The sequence below is a fragment of the Cannabis sativa genome, chromosome 2 (assembly GCF_029168945.1).
Source record: "Cannabis sativa cultivar Pink pepper isolate KNU-18-1 chromosome 2, ASM2916894v1, whole genome shotgun sequence".
Classification (NCBI taxonomy): domain Eukaryota; kingdom Viridiplantae; phylum Streptophyta; class Magnoliopsida; order Rosales; family Cannabaceae; genus Cannabis; species Cannabis sativa.
The window spans coordinates 83226068-83245516 of NC_083602.1; the positions used below are offsets into that span (position 1 = coordinate 83226068).

General features: G+C 36.2%; 1 protein-coding gene across 4 annotated transcripts in view; it reads left to right on the forward strand.

The window, feature by feature from the left end:
- Window positions 1-19007, forward strand: part of LOC115718995 (protein CHROMATIN REMODELING 5) — a 32812-nt gene extending 13805 nt beyond the window's left edge. For all 4 annotated transcript variants that reach the window (XM_030647829.2, XM_030647831.2, XM_030647833.2 and 1 more), the window contains 22 exons: window positions 3222-3285; window positions 3803-3896; window positions 3998-4085; window positions 4182-4316; window positions 4449-4640; window positions 4736-4803; window positions 5885-5978; window positions 6097-6221; window positions 6318-6381; window positions 12330-12542; window positions 13591-13833; window positions 13966-14076; window positions 14212-14298; window positions 14551-14733; window positions 14933-15013; window positions 15173-15409; window positions 16274-16429; window positions 16563-16740; window positions 16815-16996; window positions 17465-17818; window positions 17911-18004; window positions 18093-19007. In XM_030647829.2, coding sequence (XP_030503689.2) covers window positions 3222-3285; window positions 3803-3896; window positions 3998-4085; window positions 4182-4316; window positions 4449-4640; window positions 4736-4803; window positions 5885-5978; window positions 6097-6221; window positions 6318-6381; window positions 12330-12542; window positions 13591-13833; window positions 13966-14076; window positions 14212-14298; window positions 14551-14733; window positions 14933-15013; window positions 15173-15409; window positions 16274-16429; window positions 16563-16740; window positions 16815-16996; window positions 17465-17818; window positions 17911-18004; window positions 18093-18544 — 3495 coding nt within the window. In that variant the 3' untranslated portion in view covers window positions 18545-19007. The remainder of the gene's footprint in view (window positions 1-3221; window positions 3286-3802; window positions 3897-3997; window positions 4086-4181; window positions 4317-4448; window positions 4641-4735; window positions 4804-5884; window positions 5979-6096; window positions 6222-6317; window positions 6382-12329; window positions 12543-13590; window positions 13834-13965; window positions 14077-14211; window positions 14299-14550; window positions 14734-14932; window positions 15014-15172; window positions 15410-16273; window positions 16430-16562; window positions 16741-16814; window positions 16997-17464; window positions 17819-17910; window positions 18005-18092) is intronic.
- The last annotated feature ends 442 nt before the right edge of the window (window positions 19008-19449 follow it).

The window sequence follows — 19449 nt, forward strand, 5'->3', positions numbered from 1 at the left end:
GGACTGGAGTTTTTCCCAACTCTGAATCTCATGGTTTGTGTTCTCCCAACAAAATCAATGCAATGGAGCCCCTTCCAAACAAAGGATCATTGTTTCAAATTGCTCTGCAATACTCAAATGCTGAAGACCAAAGTAACAGTCAACTGGGTAGGCCTGTTGTCCGGGTCTTTACTAGGGAAATGGGCAACTCAATCTTCTGAGGACAACACTTAGATCGACAACACCCTCGCCTTTGCGTGAAGCTCCACCAGTGCTATTTTGCTAATCCCGAAGACACTTGCACACCTCTTGGGCTCTTGCTTCTAGACTTTTGTGATCGACAACCACCTCGTTAGCAATGAAGGCTTGGCCGTTTAACACCAAATCCAACTTCTTTGTTGTTTCAGCCAAACTGTGCTCGTGAGCTTGAACATTCTCTTGCATGTGAGAAATTGTTTAGTTGACTGTAGATATTATTCCCTTAATCGGTGAAATAGCCCCTTTAACCTGTTCAACTTGAGAGGCATTCATCGAAATCGAGTGGTTTCGATACCAATTTGATATTCTCCTTTTGTCGGTTAGTAGTATAGATGGTATAATACCAACAAAGAAATAACTGGAACAAAAGAAGGTTATGAGAGTTTTATTGAAATAGGCCAGAAGTTACCCCATATATTTGAGAGGTTTGCTTCTCCATGATACACTGCTCGATTTCTAAGCACATTCATGATTAAAATCTCTCACTCCAATGCTACATTTTCCTCTCTAACTAATCAAATATCAAAATACCCTTCCCACTCACATTATATAACATTACATGTTCCTCTAACTAGTCAAATGAAAAAATACTCCTCCCACTAACATTACATCTTTTTCCGAACAACTCTTCCCCCTGGCTCCCTTTCTTACTCTTAGCATACGTGAATTTAATCAAGAGTCTAAAACTAAAGTGAACAGAAGAAAGGAGGATAGATACCTTGTAAATCTTTCTCGTCCACTTTATTTATTTCCCCAAAATCTTTCGTAAGAAGCACAAAATCTTAAAAATTCCAATCCATGAGGTTGTGCTTTTTCAAAGTCTTATTTAAGCACCCCTCTTATCCTCTTTCTTTGGTTAGCCACCAACATTTCTTTTAGAATTGCTCCTGAATTTACTAAAATGTGTTCTCAACCACTTTTTTCAATCTTGAGGAAATTGCATTTGAGATTATTTTACAAAGACTTGTTATAAGATCAATCAATTTAATAGTCTTTGATGCCTACAGTGTGAGCAACAACATTAGATTCTATAGGAACCCTCCTAAACAAACAGTTTTTAACAGAAAACCAAACAACAACAAATTGAAAAGCACAAGCCAAAGACCATCTAGGAGGCTTTTTTCCACATGGCCTGCACCAACAAAAGGCAATCAGAAAACAAAACACTATAGTCTCCAACCGCAGCCTATCGAACACCTTGATCCCCTCCTAAAGTGCAAGCAACTCCTCTTCCAAAGCTTTTAGAATGTAAATCTTCTTAGCCACTCCATGAACAAAATCGTGGGCACCAAATTTGTTAAGAATACACACCAAACCTTCTCTAATTACATCCTAATGATCTTAGAAAACATGGTAGCAAGACAACTGTGGTAAGGCCAAAGGCCAAGAAACTTATTTGCATCATGCAAAATCGATATTCTTATTTCTTGTTCTTTACACATCTCTCTATCCAATCCACCATAATTTGGGAAATACGTCTCTACTTCACCCATCTACCACCTACAAAACAAATCTCCTCTACTTAAAAAGTTTGTTATAGAAACTAAGATATGCTTTGATATCTTCTTCTCTGGCCAAGATAGACCGATCCTTCCTCTCAATTTTCAAAATAAAGTTTTTAGATTTCCTTGGGCTCATTAAATAATGAAGCCATTTAGTATTTGCATCAATCTTCCTTTGCCCAAAGGAACTTGGATTTTCGAGAATCCATCGCTGATCTTCGCTAATAGGAGGTGTTTGTTAGAAAATCAATTGCAGAAGAAATGGAGCTAAAGGTAGTTGAAGGTTCCAAGAGGAACTTTGTATGTGCTTCTGGTTGATTGTCTAAAGAATCCTAGAGGATTGCTTTGGTGATTGCTTAAAATTCAAGGAGGCATAGTTTCGAACATTATTGTTCTAGGAGAAAGATCACACTAGGGATGAAAGGATATGTCGTTTTGCTTGGGAAGAATATTGGAGGCAAACAACGAAAGGATAAGGAAAAAGCTTTCTCAGGTTTTTGAGAGGCACCATTTTTATCCTAGCTATAACCAATAAATTGAGAGGTCTCAATTTTCTATTTCTTCTTCCATTTAGTCTGGCATGGAATTTGTCTATCCAATCTGAATAGAAAACTTCTGTCAACTTTCTCATATCTTTTTCATTTTTCTTTTTTTATTTGAAAAGAATCTCCTCGTCACTAGAAAAATCTTCTTTGATTAGTTATTTCTCCCCTTATCTCATAAATGTTTTGCTATACGCCAGCCCAAATTTTTTATTCATTTTGTTTCTTTGCGTGACCAGGAATTATTAAAATTGATGCTCTATCTCAATTGGAGCAATGATACTTCTCATATGTTGTTTTGAAATGCTTACACAAATAAGCTCATGAAAATTTTCATCTCCCTTACCTCAATCAACTCATGCATCATCTCTTAAGCCCAAAATAAGCTTGGTTTGCTTGGAGATTCCAACAAAACCACTGCCAAAGTTGTCAATTTAAACAACAAAAAATATGTCCTTGATGAAAACATATGATTCACAGAGAGATAAAGAAATTCGTTTAATCCATCACTCGCATGTCCGGTTGTTTCTAGTTCTACATGACCGGATCAAGCATCGGTGGGAAAACTATAACCAAAATCTTTTTTTATTTAGCAGTAACTTGAATCACATGCATCTAACACTCTTTTTACTAAGATAGATGTAGTTTTACTTGATGTCCTGTCCTATAACTCCAATACCTCTTACTAGAACCATAGCAAGAAGAGGAGCCTTGAATATGAATCTTTTCCTTGACCCAACCAATGGGATAGAAAATGTGAATGTTTATCATGTATGCTCCTCTTATTTGTGACTACGCATGTCAAGTGTTTTTAGAGCTCTTTTCGTAGTTTACTTCACTGGTTGGGTTCTGATTCTAGTCTACACACAAAAACAAATTCTCACCCAAGTAGGAAGTGTTTCTATATGTTACTAATGCTTGTAGTGTCATCTATGAGCAGGCACGTGAGGCTGAAATTGCTGTACAGGGAAAATTGGTAGATCCCCAGCGCAGAAAGAGCAAAGGTTAGTATTTCTTTGGAGTTTAAAAACTTGAATGATGGTGTGATCAAATTGGAATGGCCTATAAAAGTTCCATTGGCATTCTTTTCTAATAAAGATGTACAAAAGTAGGTAAAATACATTCATTTTGATGCTCGTACATCACTTTGTGATCATGCCATTTCTTGTTTAATGACAATACTTATTTATTTTTCAAATGAACCAAAGTTTTATTAATATAGAAATATGAAATATAAAGGACATGTTAGTACTGTACAAGGAAAGATAGGCAAATTTTTTGGGTAATGTAAATACTAACTTTATTTAAATGTGGTAGTACATGCTAAGTGTGCACTTATTCCATACGTTGGTTTGCTAACTGTGCACTTATTTCCATACATTGGTTTGCTAAACTCAGCTTATTTCTACTTTAATTATCTTTCAACTATGCTTTTAAGAATTGTATATATGTCCAGAAGTTGGTTTGTCATTTGCAAGCAACAAACATAATACTTAACCTTTGAGCATTTTTTATCTTTAGCAAGTTTACGGAAGCTTGATGAACAGCCTGAATGGTTGAGGGGAGGAAAGCTACGTGATTATCAGCTTGAGGGTTTAAATTTTCTTGTCAATAGGTATGCCTTTTTACTCAGAACTGTTTTTTTGAAGATTAAGTGTTACTGTAAAAGGATTATCGTTTGGCAGTTATCTGTTTAAAATCTATTTCTTTCTGCAGTTGGCGAAATGATACAAATGTAATTTTAGCTGATGAGATGGGTCTTGGTAAAACTGTTCAGTCAGTATCCATGCTTGGGTTTTTACAGGTGTAAATGTGTTTATTTTAAATTTGAAATTGGAGGTCATGAGTTTTTTCTTTAGAGTTGGAACTGAGGTCAAGGTTTTGCTTGTTCTCTTTACAGAATGCTCAACAAATCCATGGGCCATTTCTTGTTGTTGTACCATTATCCACATTGTCAAACTGGGCAAAGGAATTTAGGAAGTGGCTTCCTGAGATGAATATTATTGTATATGTTGGTACTCGTGCAAGTCGAGAGGTGAGTCATGCTTTTCCATTGCATGTATGTCACACAGACATATAATGTAAATATTCTAATATCGTCCCCATTATGTTTCCGAGAAAAAATATTTCTAGTAAAATTGGCTTAATAGTTTTCTGTTGGATGCAGGTTTGTCAGCAGTATGAATTCTACAACAACAAAAATGTTGGGAGGCCAATAAAGTTTAATGCATTATTGACTACATATGAAGTAGTTCTGAAAGATAAAGCAGTCCTTTCAAAGATCAAGTGGTGCTATCTGATGGTTGATGAAGCGCACAGGTTAAAAAATAGTGAAGCACAGCTGTATACAACCCTTTCGGTAGGCTAATCTTGGCAATCGAATTTACAACTACCCATTTTATTTTCCTTTTCAAATTTAGTTTGTTTAACATTATTTAGTGCTGTAATTGACAGGAATTTAGCACCAAGAACAAATTGTTGATAACTGGTACTCCATTACAGAACAGTGTGGAAGAGTTGTGGTAAATAGTTTCTCTTTTCCACTGACAGAAATATAAGCTTTTGCGTGTGTTCCCAATTGTTGTTAATTTTTTGTACATGCATGTAATTTACTCATTTAGCAAAATAATCCAGCTTCTTTGGTGTTGTATGGGAATAATTTCCCGGCACTGATTGTGATTTTGATGAGCACATAGACCAAATCAAGCTGTTTGACGAGTTTAAACTCTCTTTGCTTAGTTTATTTATTTAATTTATACACAGAATTCCTTTTATCTTTTAAATTTGCAGAACCTTTGAATTATTAAATTTGAATTTCTTATCTCACTCTGAAAATATTTGGCATCTTTCTTTATTTGGATAGTATGAAGCAGCTACTACAGTTTCTAGATATGCTAAAATTTTGATGGTTGGCAACTGTTTTTGTTAGCTGACATAGTGGAAACGTCATCTGGTGTCTGAATATTGTATTAAAAATATATTTTTTTTCCCTCTTTCTTACAATATCGCTAAGTCTTCTATTCTCTTGACCTTTATTAGATTTTTAGTTATCATAATGTTTGTGTTTGAACTAGCTTCAATTCCCAGATGCTGTTCTTCTATGAATTATTCATTATATTTTTTTTATTATATATTATAATGGGCATAACATAATTGCAGAATTGCAGCTTATATTGTAACTGAAAATAATATAGAAAGGAGACGATGGAAATAAAGAAAAAGGGAGGGGGATAAAGTCCCGAAAGCCCTTACTTTATTGATTATTTGATTTCCAGAAATAAAATAAACTGTGTGTGTGCTTATATATAGATATAGATATATTATATATATGGAAAATGAGATTTTTCTTATGTATTATTATGTCAGGTATTTCACTTGCCTGTTTTATACTTCTGCAATTTTTAGACCAGCATTTCATTAACCTTATTCGGGTTTCTTTGGTTCCAAAGAAACAGCTTGAGAAGTAGATCTTGAGACTGAAAATTATATTGGAAAGCCGAATTTATTTTTATGTGGATGAGGGAAACTTTGCTTAGTTTGTCATATGATTTGCCTTTGTACTTTTGCTTATTGGTTTTTTGTATTCACCTTTTGTTCTTATAGGGCCCTGCTTCATTTCCTTGATCCAGATAAGTTCACGAGTAAGGATGATTTTGTTCAGAATTATAAGAATCTTAGCTCTTTTAATGAGAATGAGGTATACAACTTATCTTGCCTAGTCATCATAGAATCATTTTGCTTAGGTAGTTAATACTGATTTCTTTTAGCTAATTGTCTATACCCTGAAATCAATATTTGCATTTGAATATGTATAGCTTGCTAATCTTCACACGGAATTAAGACCTCATATTCTCCGAAGAGTTATTAAGGATGTAGAGAAATCTTTGCCTCCAAAAATTGAGCGAATTCTTAGGGTTGAGATGTCACCACTTCAGAAACAGTAAGTCATACCGTCGCTTTTTAATCAGGAGTCTCTTTGATTAATACCAGTCAATTTACTCTCTCTGCATGTCTAATGCCAATCTATTTCATTTAGGTACTATAAGTGGATATTGGAACGCAACTTCCATGATTTGAACAAAGGAGTTCGTGGGAATCAGGTATGTGTGTTACAAATATTCTTAGAAAAATTTAGTGGTATTATATGTCTACTCTTTGGGTATGTTTGGTTGGGAGGAATGAAAACTCAGAAATAAGAAAGAGAATAGGAATAGGAATAGAATAAAATATATTATAAATAATAAAGTTATAATTTTTTTTCATCTTGCATTAGAATGGTCTTTCCTCATTTTTTTTTTAATGGAATTAGTCATTCCACCATGGTGGTAAAGCCATTCCATTGAAATGGATTTCAATACCTTAAAATGCAACCAAACTAAAGAAAGAAATGAAAGTCGGCTCCTTTCCATTCCATTTCATTACTAGGGCTGAGCATGGGTTGGGTTGGCCGGGTTGAGGGTATTTTAATGACCCAACCCAATGACATCGGCCTAGAGATTTTTAACCCATTCACATTTTAAATTTTTTATAATCCAACCCATTACTCTTTTCCTGGTGTTCCCTTGAGGTACTTAGGAATTCGGTAGACAACATCCATATGTTCCTCTTAAGGGGTTATTGAGGAATTGGCTAACAACACAAAGCACTGAATTAGTTTTCTCACAAGGCATTGGTACCTTTCTGTATCAACTTTTATTCCATTTGTCTGTGCTCCACGTTTGGTATTGAGGTCCATAGGTGTGTCAACATGTTTGCATCCAATCATCCCTATTTCCTGTAAGAGGTGAAGGGCATACTTTCTTTGATTGACTAAGATTCCTTGGCTGGATCTTGCTCCTTCCATCCCTAAGAAGTTTCTTAATTTCCCTAGATCCTTAATCTTAAATTCACTGGAAAGGAGTTGCTTGAGATGAGTAATTTCCTCCATCAAATTTCTTGTAACCACAATATCATTGACATAAACTATTAAAACTATTATCCTTTCACTTGTCGAGTGCTTTAGAAACAAAGTGTGATCAGACTGGCATTAAGTGTAGCCATCAACCTTGAGAACCTTAGTAAACCTCTCAAATCAGGCTCGAGGGAATTGCTTGAGGCCGTAGAGAGATTTCTTTAGTGTGCACACCTTCCTTTTGTGAATCTATCCTCAAATCCTGGAGGAATGTCTATGTAAACTTCTTCCACAAGGTCGCCGTTAAGAAATGGGTTCTTTATATCATGCTGGAACAAAGGCCATTCTTTGTTTACAACAGTAGACAAGAGAACCCAGATAGTATTTAACTTAGAAACTGGAGAAAATCTCTCTTGATAATCAATACCATAGGATTGGGTAAATCCTTTGGCAACTAAGCGGGTCTTGAATCTTTCAATTGTTCCGTCATCCTCATGTTTGATTGAGAAGATCCATTTGCACCCAATTGTGCATTTGCCAAGAGGAAGATCTGTAATGATCCATGTTTCATTCTTTTCAAGTGCTCTAAGCTCTTCCATTGAGGTAGCCTTCCATTAAGGAATCTGAATGACTTCTTAGAACGAACTGGGAATTTGAACTTGGTCCAAGGAGGTGATAAAAGCTCTATATGTAGGAGATAAGCTTGAGTAACTCAGATGGTTGCGAATGGGGCATTGAGTGCAAGAACAGACCCCTTTTCTATGAGTAATGGAAATGCTAAGATTGTCTGGCACATTTTCTTCTATAATAGGCTCAGGTCTAACATCTTCTCGTGTTTGTTCAAGGATGAATCAGATTAAATTAGATTATTGACCTTGTTGAGTCGCATAGTGGCTTGTTCAATGCTTGCTGGTTGCTTTTTTTTTCTTGTGTAAACATGGACTTTTTTGCTTGGGATATGGAAAGGGCTTGAAGGGATTTTTTTCTTCTTGGCTCATTTGACTCAATTGAATGGTGAGGTTGGACCTCTTTGCTTGGAATATGGATAGGATTTGGAGAGATTGGATGAGGAGTTCTTGGCTCATGTTAGTCAACTGATAGTTTGGAGCATCAGAAACAGGAGTTGGTGACGTTTCTTGAAAAATGGTGCTGCGAGTAGTTAAAGGATAATTAGAAGTATAGTCAATGAGAGAAAGAAAGTCCCAATTTTGTAGTTCATGATTATGGCTCTCCCCCTGAATTACATAATTGGTGTAATAAGATTGTTCTTCAAAGAAAGTGACATCCATGGAGTGGAACAACTTTTTGGAAAGAAGGCAGTAGCATTTGTAGCCTTTTTTATCGGATTAGTAGCCAAGTAAAATACATTTGGTGGTGCGTGCATCAAGTTTTCTTCGATGTGAGGAATGGACATGAACAAAAGCAACACAACCAAAGACGTGAAGGGGAATTTAAGATACAAGATGTGAGTGAGGGTATGATTTAAGGAGGACTTGCAGCGGTGTTTTGAATTTTAAGACCTGTGACCACATTCTGATTATGAGATATGTGGCAATGAGGACTACTTCACCCTAGAATCTTTTTGAAACATGAGATGAAAAGAGTAAGGAGCGAGCTATCTCAAGAAGATGACAATTTTTGCGTTCGGCCACGCCATTTTTTTTTTTGAAAAAGAGAAAGGGACCTCTTGTCTTAGACAGGACCCTCCCCGTTATCTATTGAAAATCCTCACTTGTTGCATAGGAATACCTTGATTACAAAATTGCCCAAAAACAAATTAGGCCAAAAACAACAAAACTACTGCTAATACATCAATGATTTTCATTCTCTACATAAATCTAAAAATGACAAGACCTCAAAAAATCTGGTCTTAAATACCCAGGTAGCTGCCCAGAACTTGACTTTCTCCCACACATCCGCTTCTGAACTTGTATTACCTTCAAAAATTCTAGCGTTTCTTTCTAACCACACAACCCAAATTATTGATAAGATCTTCGTTCTCCATAACTTTGTTCTACGTTTACTGCTAATTAATTTGCCAATTGGCATTTGTGGTACCGAGCTTGGCATAACCCACTTCAACTCAAATTCCTTTGTCAACTTGGTCCATAATCGTCTAACAAAATTACATTCCAAGAACAGATGCACCATTCGGGGGACATACACAGGTAGGGCTTTACAACAGACGCACCATCCAGGGTACATACATAGGTAAGGCTTTCTCTTTTGCATCTTATCATAGACGTTCACTTTGTCTAAAGACACAAGCCAGCATAACATTTTAACTTTTGAAAGTGCACAACTTGTCCATAAGATTCTCGTCTAGCACAAACCAGCTGACCCAAATTTGAAGTAAACTAGTTAAAGGCTGATTTTCAAGAGAAAACCCCTGAAAGATCTGGCTTCCAAATACGACTATCATACGAAATATTTACCACTCTAACATGTTTCACCTTTTGCAATAACAAAATAAGACTTGGACCCTTACGCTCCAGTAGATTCCTTCTGAACTTGACGTCCCAGCTCTCTACCCAGCCACCTGGCAACCCTTCATCAATAATCAGTTTCTTTATAGACAGTTTCTTTATAGACGCATTCCTACCTGTAGATTTATTGCTAAGTCAAGGAAAGCCTTTATCAGAGAAGAATCTCCAAGCCATACATCTTCCCAAAATTGAAACCTGTCTCCTCTTTCAATTTTGATGTGTACCAGTCCAAGATATTCATCATACATATATGAAATATCCCTCCATGGACCTTTAAGAGACAATCGACATCCTTTTATGCCACAGCGAATTTGGTTCTAGAGGAAATATCCACAATCATTTCATTAGCATACTTTTGTTTCTCATTTCCAACCTCCCAATGCCCAAGCCACTCTCATCCCGAGGTCTACGGACCTCCTCCCAAGCCACCAAGTGATCTCCACCCGCAAAATCCGCACCCTCCCAGAAAAATCTCTCATCAATTTCTCCATAGCATTGGTGACTACCTTTGGAGCTTTGAACATGGAAAAGTAATAAATGGAAAAGGATGAGGATTGAGTGAATGATTGTGGAGAGATTTGAAGGAGCCACGTGTGCAATCTCATTTATTGCCAAGTAATAAATGGAAAAGGATGAGGACTGATACTTCTAGGTAGGGACACTAGAAGTATCAGTCCTCATCCTTTTCCATTTGATTGTTACTGAAAATCGACTTACTCCACAACTTAATATTTTCTTTTACCATCTTAAATTTACTCATAAACTTGGTCCCCGACCATCCTGAATCCACTGCATCTTTCCACCATACCTCAAAAAAATTGGGGAAAGAGTTGTGATCCAACCATTGGTTACGAAACCGGAACAGAGCAGGGCCCATTTAGGGGGTTAGGAATTAAGGACTATTGGGTTGTGATTAGAGACTAGTCTCACCAACATTTTTTGTATGAGAGAATATGATATTCCATTTATTACTGATTAAGAACTGATCCAGTATGCTACAGATGGGTACCGATCTTTAATTCGACCAAGTGAACCTTCTGTTGTTGAGTTTTGGATCCATTAGCCTCAACTCCCGAACTAAATCATCAAACATTTTCATACTTTTAGTACAAGAATTACCATTTAATTTTTCTTCAACTCTTCTTACCACATTTAGGTCTCCCCCCCCACCCCCCCCACACACACACACAAACACACACACAAACACCATGATTCACCACAAATTGAACTCAATCCTGCTGTTCGTCCCAAAAATCATTTTTAAGTTTATAAGAACAAGGCCTAAACCCCTGAAAAACCATCAAGGGTCTTAACCTTCAGCTTGAATCAAAGATGAAAATGAAAAATCACCCACCATCCTGATACTTCTAGTGTCCCTACCTAGCCATCAAAGTATCTCCCGATCTCCCTATTGCTGGATAAGAATCCAAGCTTTGAAACGGGACTGCCAAACACTCCCAATAAAGCTTTTGTCCACCAATTCTCTTTTTATTTCTTATAAAATAATCAAATCCGGATTAACCTTACAAATTGTTGCCTTAATCGCTCTTCGTTCTCTCTATCCCCACTGCCTCTAATATTACGGAGGGCGTTGGACATTGTCACATGCCTACATGCGCTGGTGTGTGGCAGAGCTGGCAGCGGGTGATGGTGGCGGCACGTGCGACTTTACTGGGCACCGGAGCTTGGGGTTTACCGATTGGAGAAAGGTCCCTGGGCCAGAGGTGAGAATAGAAAACCACTCTAAAATGGTTTTTTAGGATTTAAACCCAAAAGTACCAAACCCTAATTTGAAAAAAAGGCTGAGGAAAAAGAGAAGAAAAAATATTGAATTTTGAGCTTCTATTATTGCTTTGATACCATGAAGAAATTGAGAATGAATTTATTCTTATTATTTCAGTAGGAGAACAAGGGTAAAAATATACAAATTAAACCCTAGAAAATTCTAGAAAACAGAGATTTCATCAAAAATATAAATACAGTTTGGAAGATGACTGAAACTAAGACTAGTAACTAGCTTGAATTCCTACATGCTCCTGTTAATTTGATCATTTTTATTTCGCAAGATCTACTGCTTAATTCATTACACAATTATCATGCTTCCTTTATTTTTCTACTTATACTATCCTTTTTGAGGTCATCCATTATCCATCAATACAATAATTACCCACATACCCCTCTACTATCTATATTCTATTATCCTTTTTCAGGTCATCCATTATCCATCAATACAATAATTACCCACATACCCCTCTACTATCTATATTCTATTAATATACTGGGTCTATCATTTGCCCTTCTTTACTTCTTAAATTATTCTTCTTGATCCATTCTAACCTGTTTGTTTTCAAATGATTTTGGGTTTTATTATTGAATTTGCTTTGACTGGGAATTTAATGTATATATTTTATGGGTGTCTTTGTAACTTATTAAATATAATATAATGCCCAATGATTTAGATCAGTAGTTTTGTTTCTAGAGTTCCTGATTTCATAAATTAATGTCGTTTAGGAACACCATTATTGTGATTCTTGTGTCCATGCTGTGTTGGTGTCTAGTGGAAACGTTTACCTTAAGTAAAATTTCATCACTCCCTGTCAACATCATAGTGTGGTTCTAGCTTTTGTATGAAGCGATTTCTGAAGCATTTCTGCATAACAATTATTTTCAGGTTTCACTTTTAAATATTGTGGTTGAGTTGAAGAAGTGCTGCAATCATCCCTTCCTGTTCGAAAGTGCAGACCATGGTTATGGTGGCGACTCAGGAACCAATGAGAGCAGTAAACTTGAGAGGATAATCTTGAGCAGTGGGAAGTTGGTTATACTTGATAAGCTGCTTGTTAGGTTGCATGAGACAAGGCATCGTGTTTTAATTTTTTCTCAGGTTTGTTAAGATGCTATTTTGATTGATATGTTTTTTGACAGATTGCTTAAAGCCATGGAGCGTAAAGTGCAACACTTGTTATATACTTAAACTCCCGCTTTGTTTTCCCCTTGCATATAATTGGCTATGCAATGTTACCATGTCTCCTACTATATTCTAGGAAGTCTAGTGTCTCATAGTCATAACTTACTGTAAAGTAGGACACTGTCTAAGCATGTCAAAAAGTGTTTGTGAAATCAATCCCAAAGCCATAATTTTTTATTTTTTTATTTTATTTTATATTTCAAAAAAGCCATACTTTTTTTGATGTACCATAGTTCCAAGTATTAGCAACATTGTTTTCTGTTATTTTGTAATAATATTACTAACATAAATCAAAATGCTTTTCAATTGGCATGTTAGACCAATATGATTTATGTGTTCCTAGTATTCTTGTTCCTCACTTTATGTTCTCTTCTTGAACCATCAGGTAGTTGTGTTTCAAGTACATGGCTTTTTTTTTTTTTTTTGTAGGCATTTAAGGACTTGTTTCATTTCTTCATTTGACATTTAGTAGAAGAATCCTAAAGTACATTGTTTTTTGTTGGTATCTAAGCACACTGATTTCACTTTTTCCGTTCGACATTCAATAGAAGAATCCAAACTGCTTTTTTTTTTTTTGGTAGACATCAAAGCAGTATAAGATTTATTTTCTTTCGTTCTATGTTCAGTTGTCAAAATTAGCAACACTTAGATGTTATGTTTCTTGATGCTACAACTTTTGTTGATAAGTAAAATTGAGCATGAAAAAATGATTTTTTGGTTTCTGAGGCTATTCTGTGAGAGTTCTGATTTATTTATTTAAAACAGGCGAGACTTGTTTATTTACTTTCTTCTTAGAAAGAGAAATATAACGCCAATATCAGCCCAGATATTTAAAAGGCATGTTGTCGATGTTCTGTGTTGCTGTATCTTTACTAGACTGTGACTATGTGCTTGCAGTATATTGTACTGATAAAAGTATTTACTGATGTCTGATGATTAAATTAATAATACTTATTTATTGCAGATGGTAAGAATGTTGGATATACTGGCTGAATATATGTCACATAGAGGGTTTCAATTTCAAAGGCTAGATGGAAGCACTAAGGCTGAACTGCGTCAGCAAGCGATGGATCATTTTAATGCACCTGGTAGTGATGATTTCTGCTTTCTACTTTCAACCCGGGCAGGTGGCCTAGGTATCAACCTTGCAACAGCAGATACGGTTATCATATTTGATTCGGACTGGAATCCTCAAAATGACCTACAGGTTTTGCTTGAAATGAAATCTCCATCTAAATTTTTAATTTCTTTGCTATTTTATGTTCTTTGTTATGGTGTTTTTCATTGCAGAATAAAATCAGAGAAAATGGTTTTACTTAATTATTTTGCTCATTTTCAGGCAATGAGTAGAGCTCATAGAATCGGCCAACAAGAAGTTGTGAACATCTACAGATTTGTCACAAGCAAAAGTGTTGAGGAAGATATCTTGGAACGAGCTAAGAAAAAAATGGTTGATGGCATTCTCTTCAAAATCATGACAAATCATGTGCTTTATATGTATTTGCATTTGTTTGAGGCCATATAGAGTCTAAGGGATTTTGTTTTCTCTCAAAAGTTTCACTTACATCTCTGCATGTATTATTAGGTTCTTGACCACCTGGTGATCCAGAAATTAAATGCAGAAGGCAGATTGGAAAAGAAAGAAGCAAAGAAGGGGAGTTATTTTGACAAGGTATGGGTCCTGTGGGAGTGTGTAAATTGCTGTTTATTTTCCTAAATTGATTGGGGGTAGCTCAAATGGAGCATGGGGTTTGCTGCCAGAGTTTGCGTCTCTCTTGGGTACCACAATTGCTATAGTTTTCTGGTCCCCAGCTATTGTTGGGTTAGGCAGGGAAGATAGTTTTACAAAAAATGTAATGTAGAGTCTCTATACTATTCTTCTCTCCATGTCTTCTGAAAATTTCATTTTCTATAACCATTGTAGAATGAGCTTTCAGCTATTTTGAGATTTGGGGCAGAGGAACTTTTTAAAGAAGAGAAGAATGAAGAAGAAAGTAAGAAAAGGCTCTTGAGTATGGATATTGATGAGATTCTTGAAAGAGCAGAGAAGGTGGAAGAGAAGGAAGCTGAAGGAGAACAGGGCAATGAATTATTGAGTGCTTTTAAGGCAAGATGATTCTATGCTAATTCGTCATCATTTTTCTCCTAACTTCCTCATTGTTATTTTCCATGTGTTCTTTTTCTTGGTTACGTAGTTGATGATCTAATACTTTCACGTAGTTGCTTCTGCTTATATTTTGCACCGACTTACAGATTTTTGTGTTCCATATGGAAGTTTTTCATTTCTTGATTATATAATTTTTCAGGTTGCCAATTTTGGCACCACTGAAGATGATGGAAGTTTCTGGAGTCGGTGGATAAAGCCTGATGCTGTAGCCCAAGCAGAAGTATGAATCTCTTTGCTTTCTTATATTGTTTAATCATTGTAGTTTGTTTGGAGGTTTAAGTTGCTTACTTTTAGATTTTATTTGTTTGTTTATTTTTATTTCTTATGAAGTTGTTTTGTTGTGAATGATTTTACTAATTAATCAATTATCAAAATTTAGGAAGCTATTGTTCCACGTGCTGCAAGAAACACTAAGAGTTATGCAGAAGCTCCTCAACCTGAGCGAAGTAGTAAACGAAAGAAGAAAGAATCCGAGCCACTGGAGAGATCCCAGAAACGGCGCAAAGCAGACTATTCAGCTCCTGCAGCGCCTATGATTGAGGGAGCATCTGCTCAATCAAAAAGATGGTCCTGTGGGAATCTGTCGAAGAGGGATGCATTACGTTTTTCACGTGCGGTAATGCTCTGTTGAATTTTGTAGTATTGTCATTTTCAAACTTCGATAAGAATGATGGCTTTTCTGAATCTGCTAATTGTGATGACTTGTCCTGGAATTTTTTCTCATAAACAAAATGTTGTCCGTTAGTGCCATTTGGTTCTCTCTCTCTCTCTCTCTCTCTCTCTCTCTCTCTCTCTCTTCATTTGAAGCAAACCTCAGGCTTATATTAATGTAGAAGAACTATATTCCAAAAAAAAAAGTTGTAGAAGATCTTACTTAAAAAAAAAATAGAACAAAATTGCGAAGAATTATGCCAATCTTTGCTTAGATCAGAGAAAGGGAACTTAAAACAACTTTTTAGCTTGGTTTCCAATTCAATGGTAATTAAGGAGGTCTATTCTATTCGTTGGTATTGCACTACATAATTTTGAGTTTCTTTAGACGTCTAAACCATAGTCTGAGAGAAAAGGGACATTGTAGAAATAGGTGATTGTTGTCTTCCCTGCTCTTATTCCACATAACACGCCACCGTGGGGATAAGCACACAGTAGTTTTTTTTCTTGCTAGCCATGAACATTTAGAATAAATACCTTCAACTTAGGAGGCATAGGACTTTTCAAGATGTTTACCCAAGGGAAGTCTTCCCTAATATACTTCTCCCACTATCATGTTAAAAGCTGATTTACAAGAAAAGGTTTCTAAGGGGTTACCCTTCATATTCTTCGATCATTGAAAACTTGACATAACTTTAAGTTTTTGATTCTATGGATTAAACCAATGGAGCCGGTAAATCAATGGTTCATACTTTGTCAATTGGAATTTATGTTTGTCCTAGATTTCTTGCGTTATAAGTCAGTTCATACTACCTTGATTGGAATTTAGGTCCTGAAATTCGGAAATGAGAGCCAAATCAGCTTGATAGCAGAGGAGGTTGGAGGTGCAGTTGCAGCAGCTCAAACTGCTGCACAAATTGAGCTTTTCAATATATTGATAGACGGCAGTAAAGAGGCTGTAGAAGTAGGAAGTTTGGACCCAAAGGTTTGTTTGATTTTTTGTTTTCTTTTTTCACTTAATGATATCTATTGACTTCAACTATCGGATTTTGTATGTTCTTGAGCATTATATAGCTTTCATTATGTAAAAAGTTTATGTGGAATTCATCTATCTCTAGGGCCCCTTGTTGGACTTTTTTGGAGTTCCTGTGAAGGCTAATGATGTATTCTCACGTGTTCAAGAACTTCAACTTTTAGCTAAGCGCATCAGTCGTTATGAAGACCCAATTGCACAATTCCGTGCCTTGACTTACCTGAAACCTTCAAACTGGTCAAAAGGATGCGGTTGGAATCAAAGTATGTGTTGATTATTTTCTTGAAATTCATTTATTTTATTTGATAAAAGAGGTGTTTTACTATGTTTATTATAGTTGATGATGCAAGATTACTTTTGGGAATCCATTACCATGGATTTGGCAATTGGGAAAAGATAAGATTAGACGAAAGGCTTGGCCTTATGAAGAAGATTGCTCCAGTGGAACTTCAACATCACGAAACTTTTCTACCTCGTGCTCCTAATTTAAGAGACCGTGCTAATGCTCTACTTGAAATGGTAATGTTTCCCTTACCATCATAATGTCTTCTCGTTTAAGCTAGTAATCGATTGGAGTGGGGCACTCAAAGCAATTATTATTTTAGTCCAGTATTGATAAAGTTTAAAGTCTATCAAAGTTGTGTTTTTGGAATCTATGTATGTGTGAACTTGCACTTATGATTTTCTAATTTGGCCTTCATCAATGCTGACTGCATTAGATATGGTCTGAAATTTTTGCACTAACTTGTCTGTGTCATGAATGGGTTTTCTCTAGAACCAGCACCATCATGTGCTATGTTCTTTATGGATGATTTTATTACTGGTTCTAGCTGCTATGTTTAAGTTGAAGTCCTTCATGCTGTTATGACTCTTTTCTTTTGCTTTTATATTGCTAGTATTTGTTGACTAGGCTTTTCTTTATTGGTTACATATTAGTTGGTTTGGTCTTTGGATTGCGTGAACTCATTTTGGGTGCATGTGGATCAGGAACTCGCAGCTTTTGGAGGGAAAAATTCCAGTGCTAAAATAGGTCGGAAAGGTTCTAAGAAAGATAGAGGAAATATTCTTAATGTACCTATATCTCAAAGCCGAGCCAAGAAAGGAAAAGCGGGGTCTGTTCTGATTGCTGGTAAAATGAACAAGGACCGATCTGCAAGATCCCAAAAAGTTGAACCACTAGTGAAAGAGGAGGGTGAAATGTCAGATAATGAAGAGGTATATGAGAAGTTTAAGGAAGAAAAATGGATGGAATGGTGTGAAGATGTAATGGTTGATCAAATGAAAACTTTGGGGCGTCTTCAGCGATTGCAAACTACCAGTGCTAATCTTCCAAAGGATAAGGTACGTATTACTTCTGCATTTCTTGTTTTCTTACCCCCGCTGGATACTGCAACTAATAGAATGTTTCTTCGTTTTTTTTTTGTTTTTGTCAGGTGCTTTCAAAAATTAGAAATTATTTACAACTTCTTGGACGGAAGATAGATCAAATTGTTATTGAGCATGAGGAGGAGCCATACAGACAAGACAGTATGTTTTCTCTCATGCTTTGTCTTGTTGATCTTGCATAAAAGCAAATTTGTTGTTAAGTTTCATTTTGTAATTGGGTTATGTGTAGGGATGACAATGCGATTGTGGAACTATGTGTCTACCTTTTCAAATTTGTCTGGGGAGAGACTGCATCAAATTTATTCTAAACTAAAATTAGAGCGTGGTGAGGAGGCAGGTCCTTCCCATGCTAATGCCAATGGGGATTCAAATCCTTTCAGGCAAAGAGGTTACAGAAGTATGGAAAACTTCCCAGGGTCAGAGCCCTTTCTGAAAGGTATAGACACAGCCAAATTTGAAGCATGGAAACGAAGGAGAAGAGCAGAAACCGAGAGTCATATCCAAGTTCAGGCCCCACCTCAAAGATCTTTGAGTAATGGGACCCGAATATCAGACCCCAGCTCATTGGGGATTCTTGGGGCAGCGCCATTTGAAAATAGACGTAGCGGTAATGACAGGCCCTATAGGATGCGTCAAACTGGAATAGCCCCAAAACAAGGTTTCTCATCAGGTGTTCAGTAGGCATGAGAGTAAAGTAGTTTGACAAAAGCGCTTACCTAGTTGCATCAACCGCCTAAGTGATTGACATATTCTCGGGAGATTTTTTCAACCATGGGAATAAAATTTTGCAGATACGTACGGTATTTTGTGACCGAACATTGTCCAGACAAGGATGTGCATTCTTTTATAACACAACCATCGGAGACCAAGTGGCTGAAATAAAAGAGCCAAAGTCCTTGCCAGTTGCCACAAGCAACACTCGAGGAGTCTTGCTTCCATTTTTCCCCCTTCTATTATTTTTTTTCTTTTTTTCTGAAGATGAGTTCAGTTTTAATATGTTTACTTGTATAGTGAAAGTTAAGGAAAGGATTACTCGTTACTCATCTGATGCATGCAACATACATTGAAGAGAACCTGTGTATCCTAACGGAAAGTGTACATTACCAATTTTGCAATAATTTTGGCTAAATTTCATTTCTTGTTATTTGTGTTGCCTTTTATTGTATCGATGCATGAATTTTCTTTGATTCTGTGAATCATTGTCCTCTGCATGTTACTGTTACACTAGGCTAGATCTTTGTCTATGACAAGGTGAAGGGTAATGTAATCTTTCATAGTTTCATTGATAGAATTTTCTGGGGTAGGGCATTTACTTTAGCCACTACCTGTGAGGACTTTAGGTGAATATTATTGGTGGGATACAAAATGCAGTATTTTTAATTACATAATAATAAAATTATTTAAGTATTTCAATCAAACAAATGAGGAAAAATCCATAGGAAAAATTGCACTCTAGAGGCAATGAAGCAGCTTGAAAGGGTAATTCTGAAAAAAAAGTAAAACACTAGAAGATTTTCTCCGCATCGTCTGATGGGGAAAGCAATGTGGGTAGACTAATTGAATTTAATAGAAAATTGTGCTTAAAA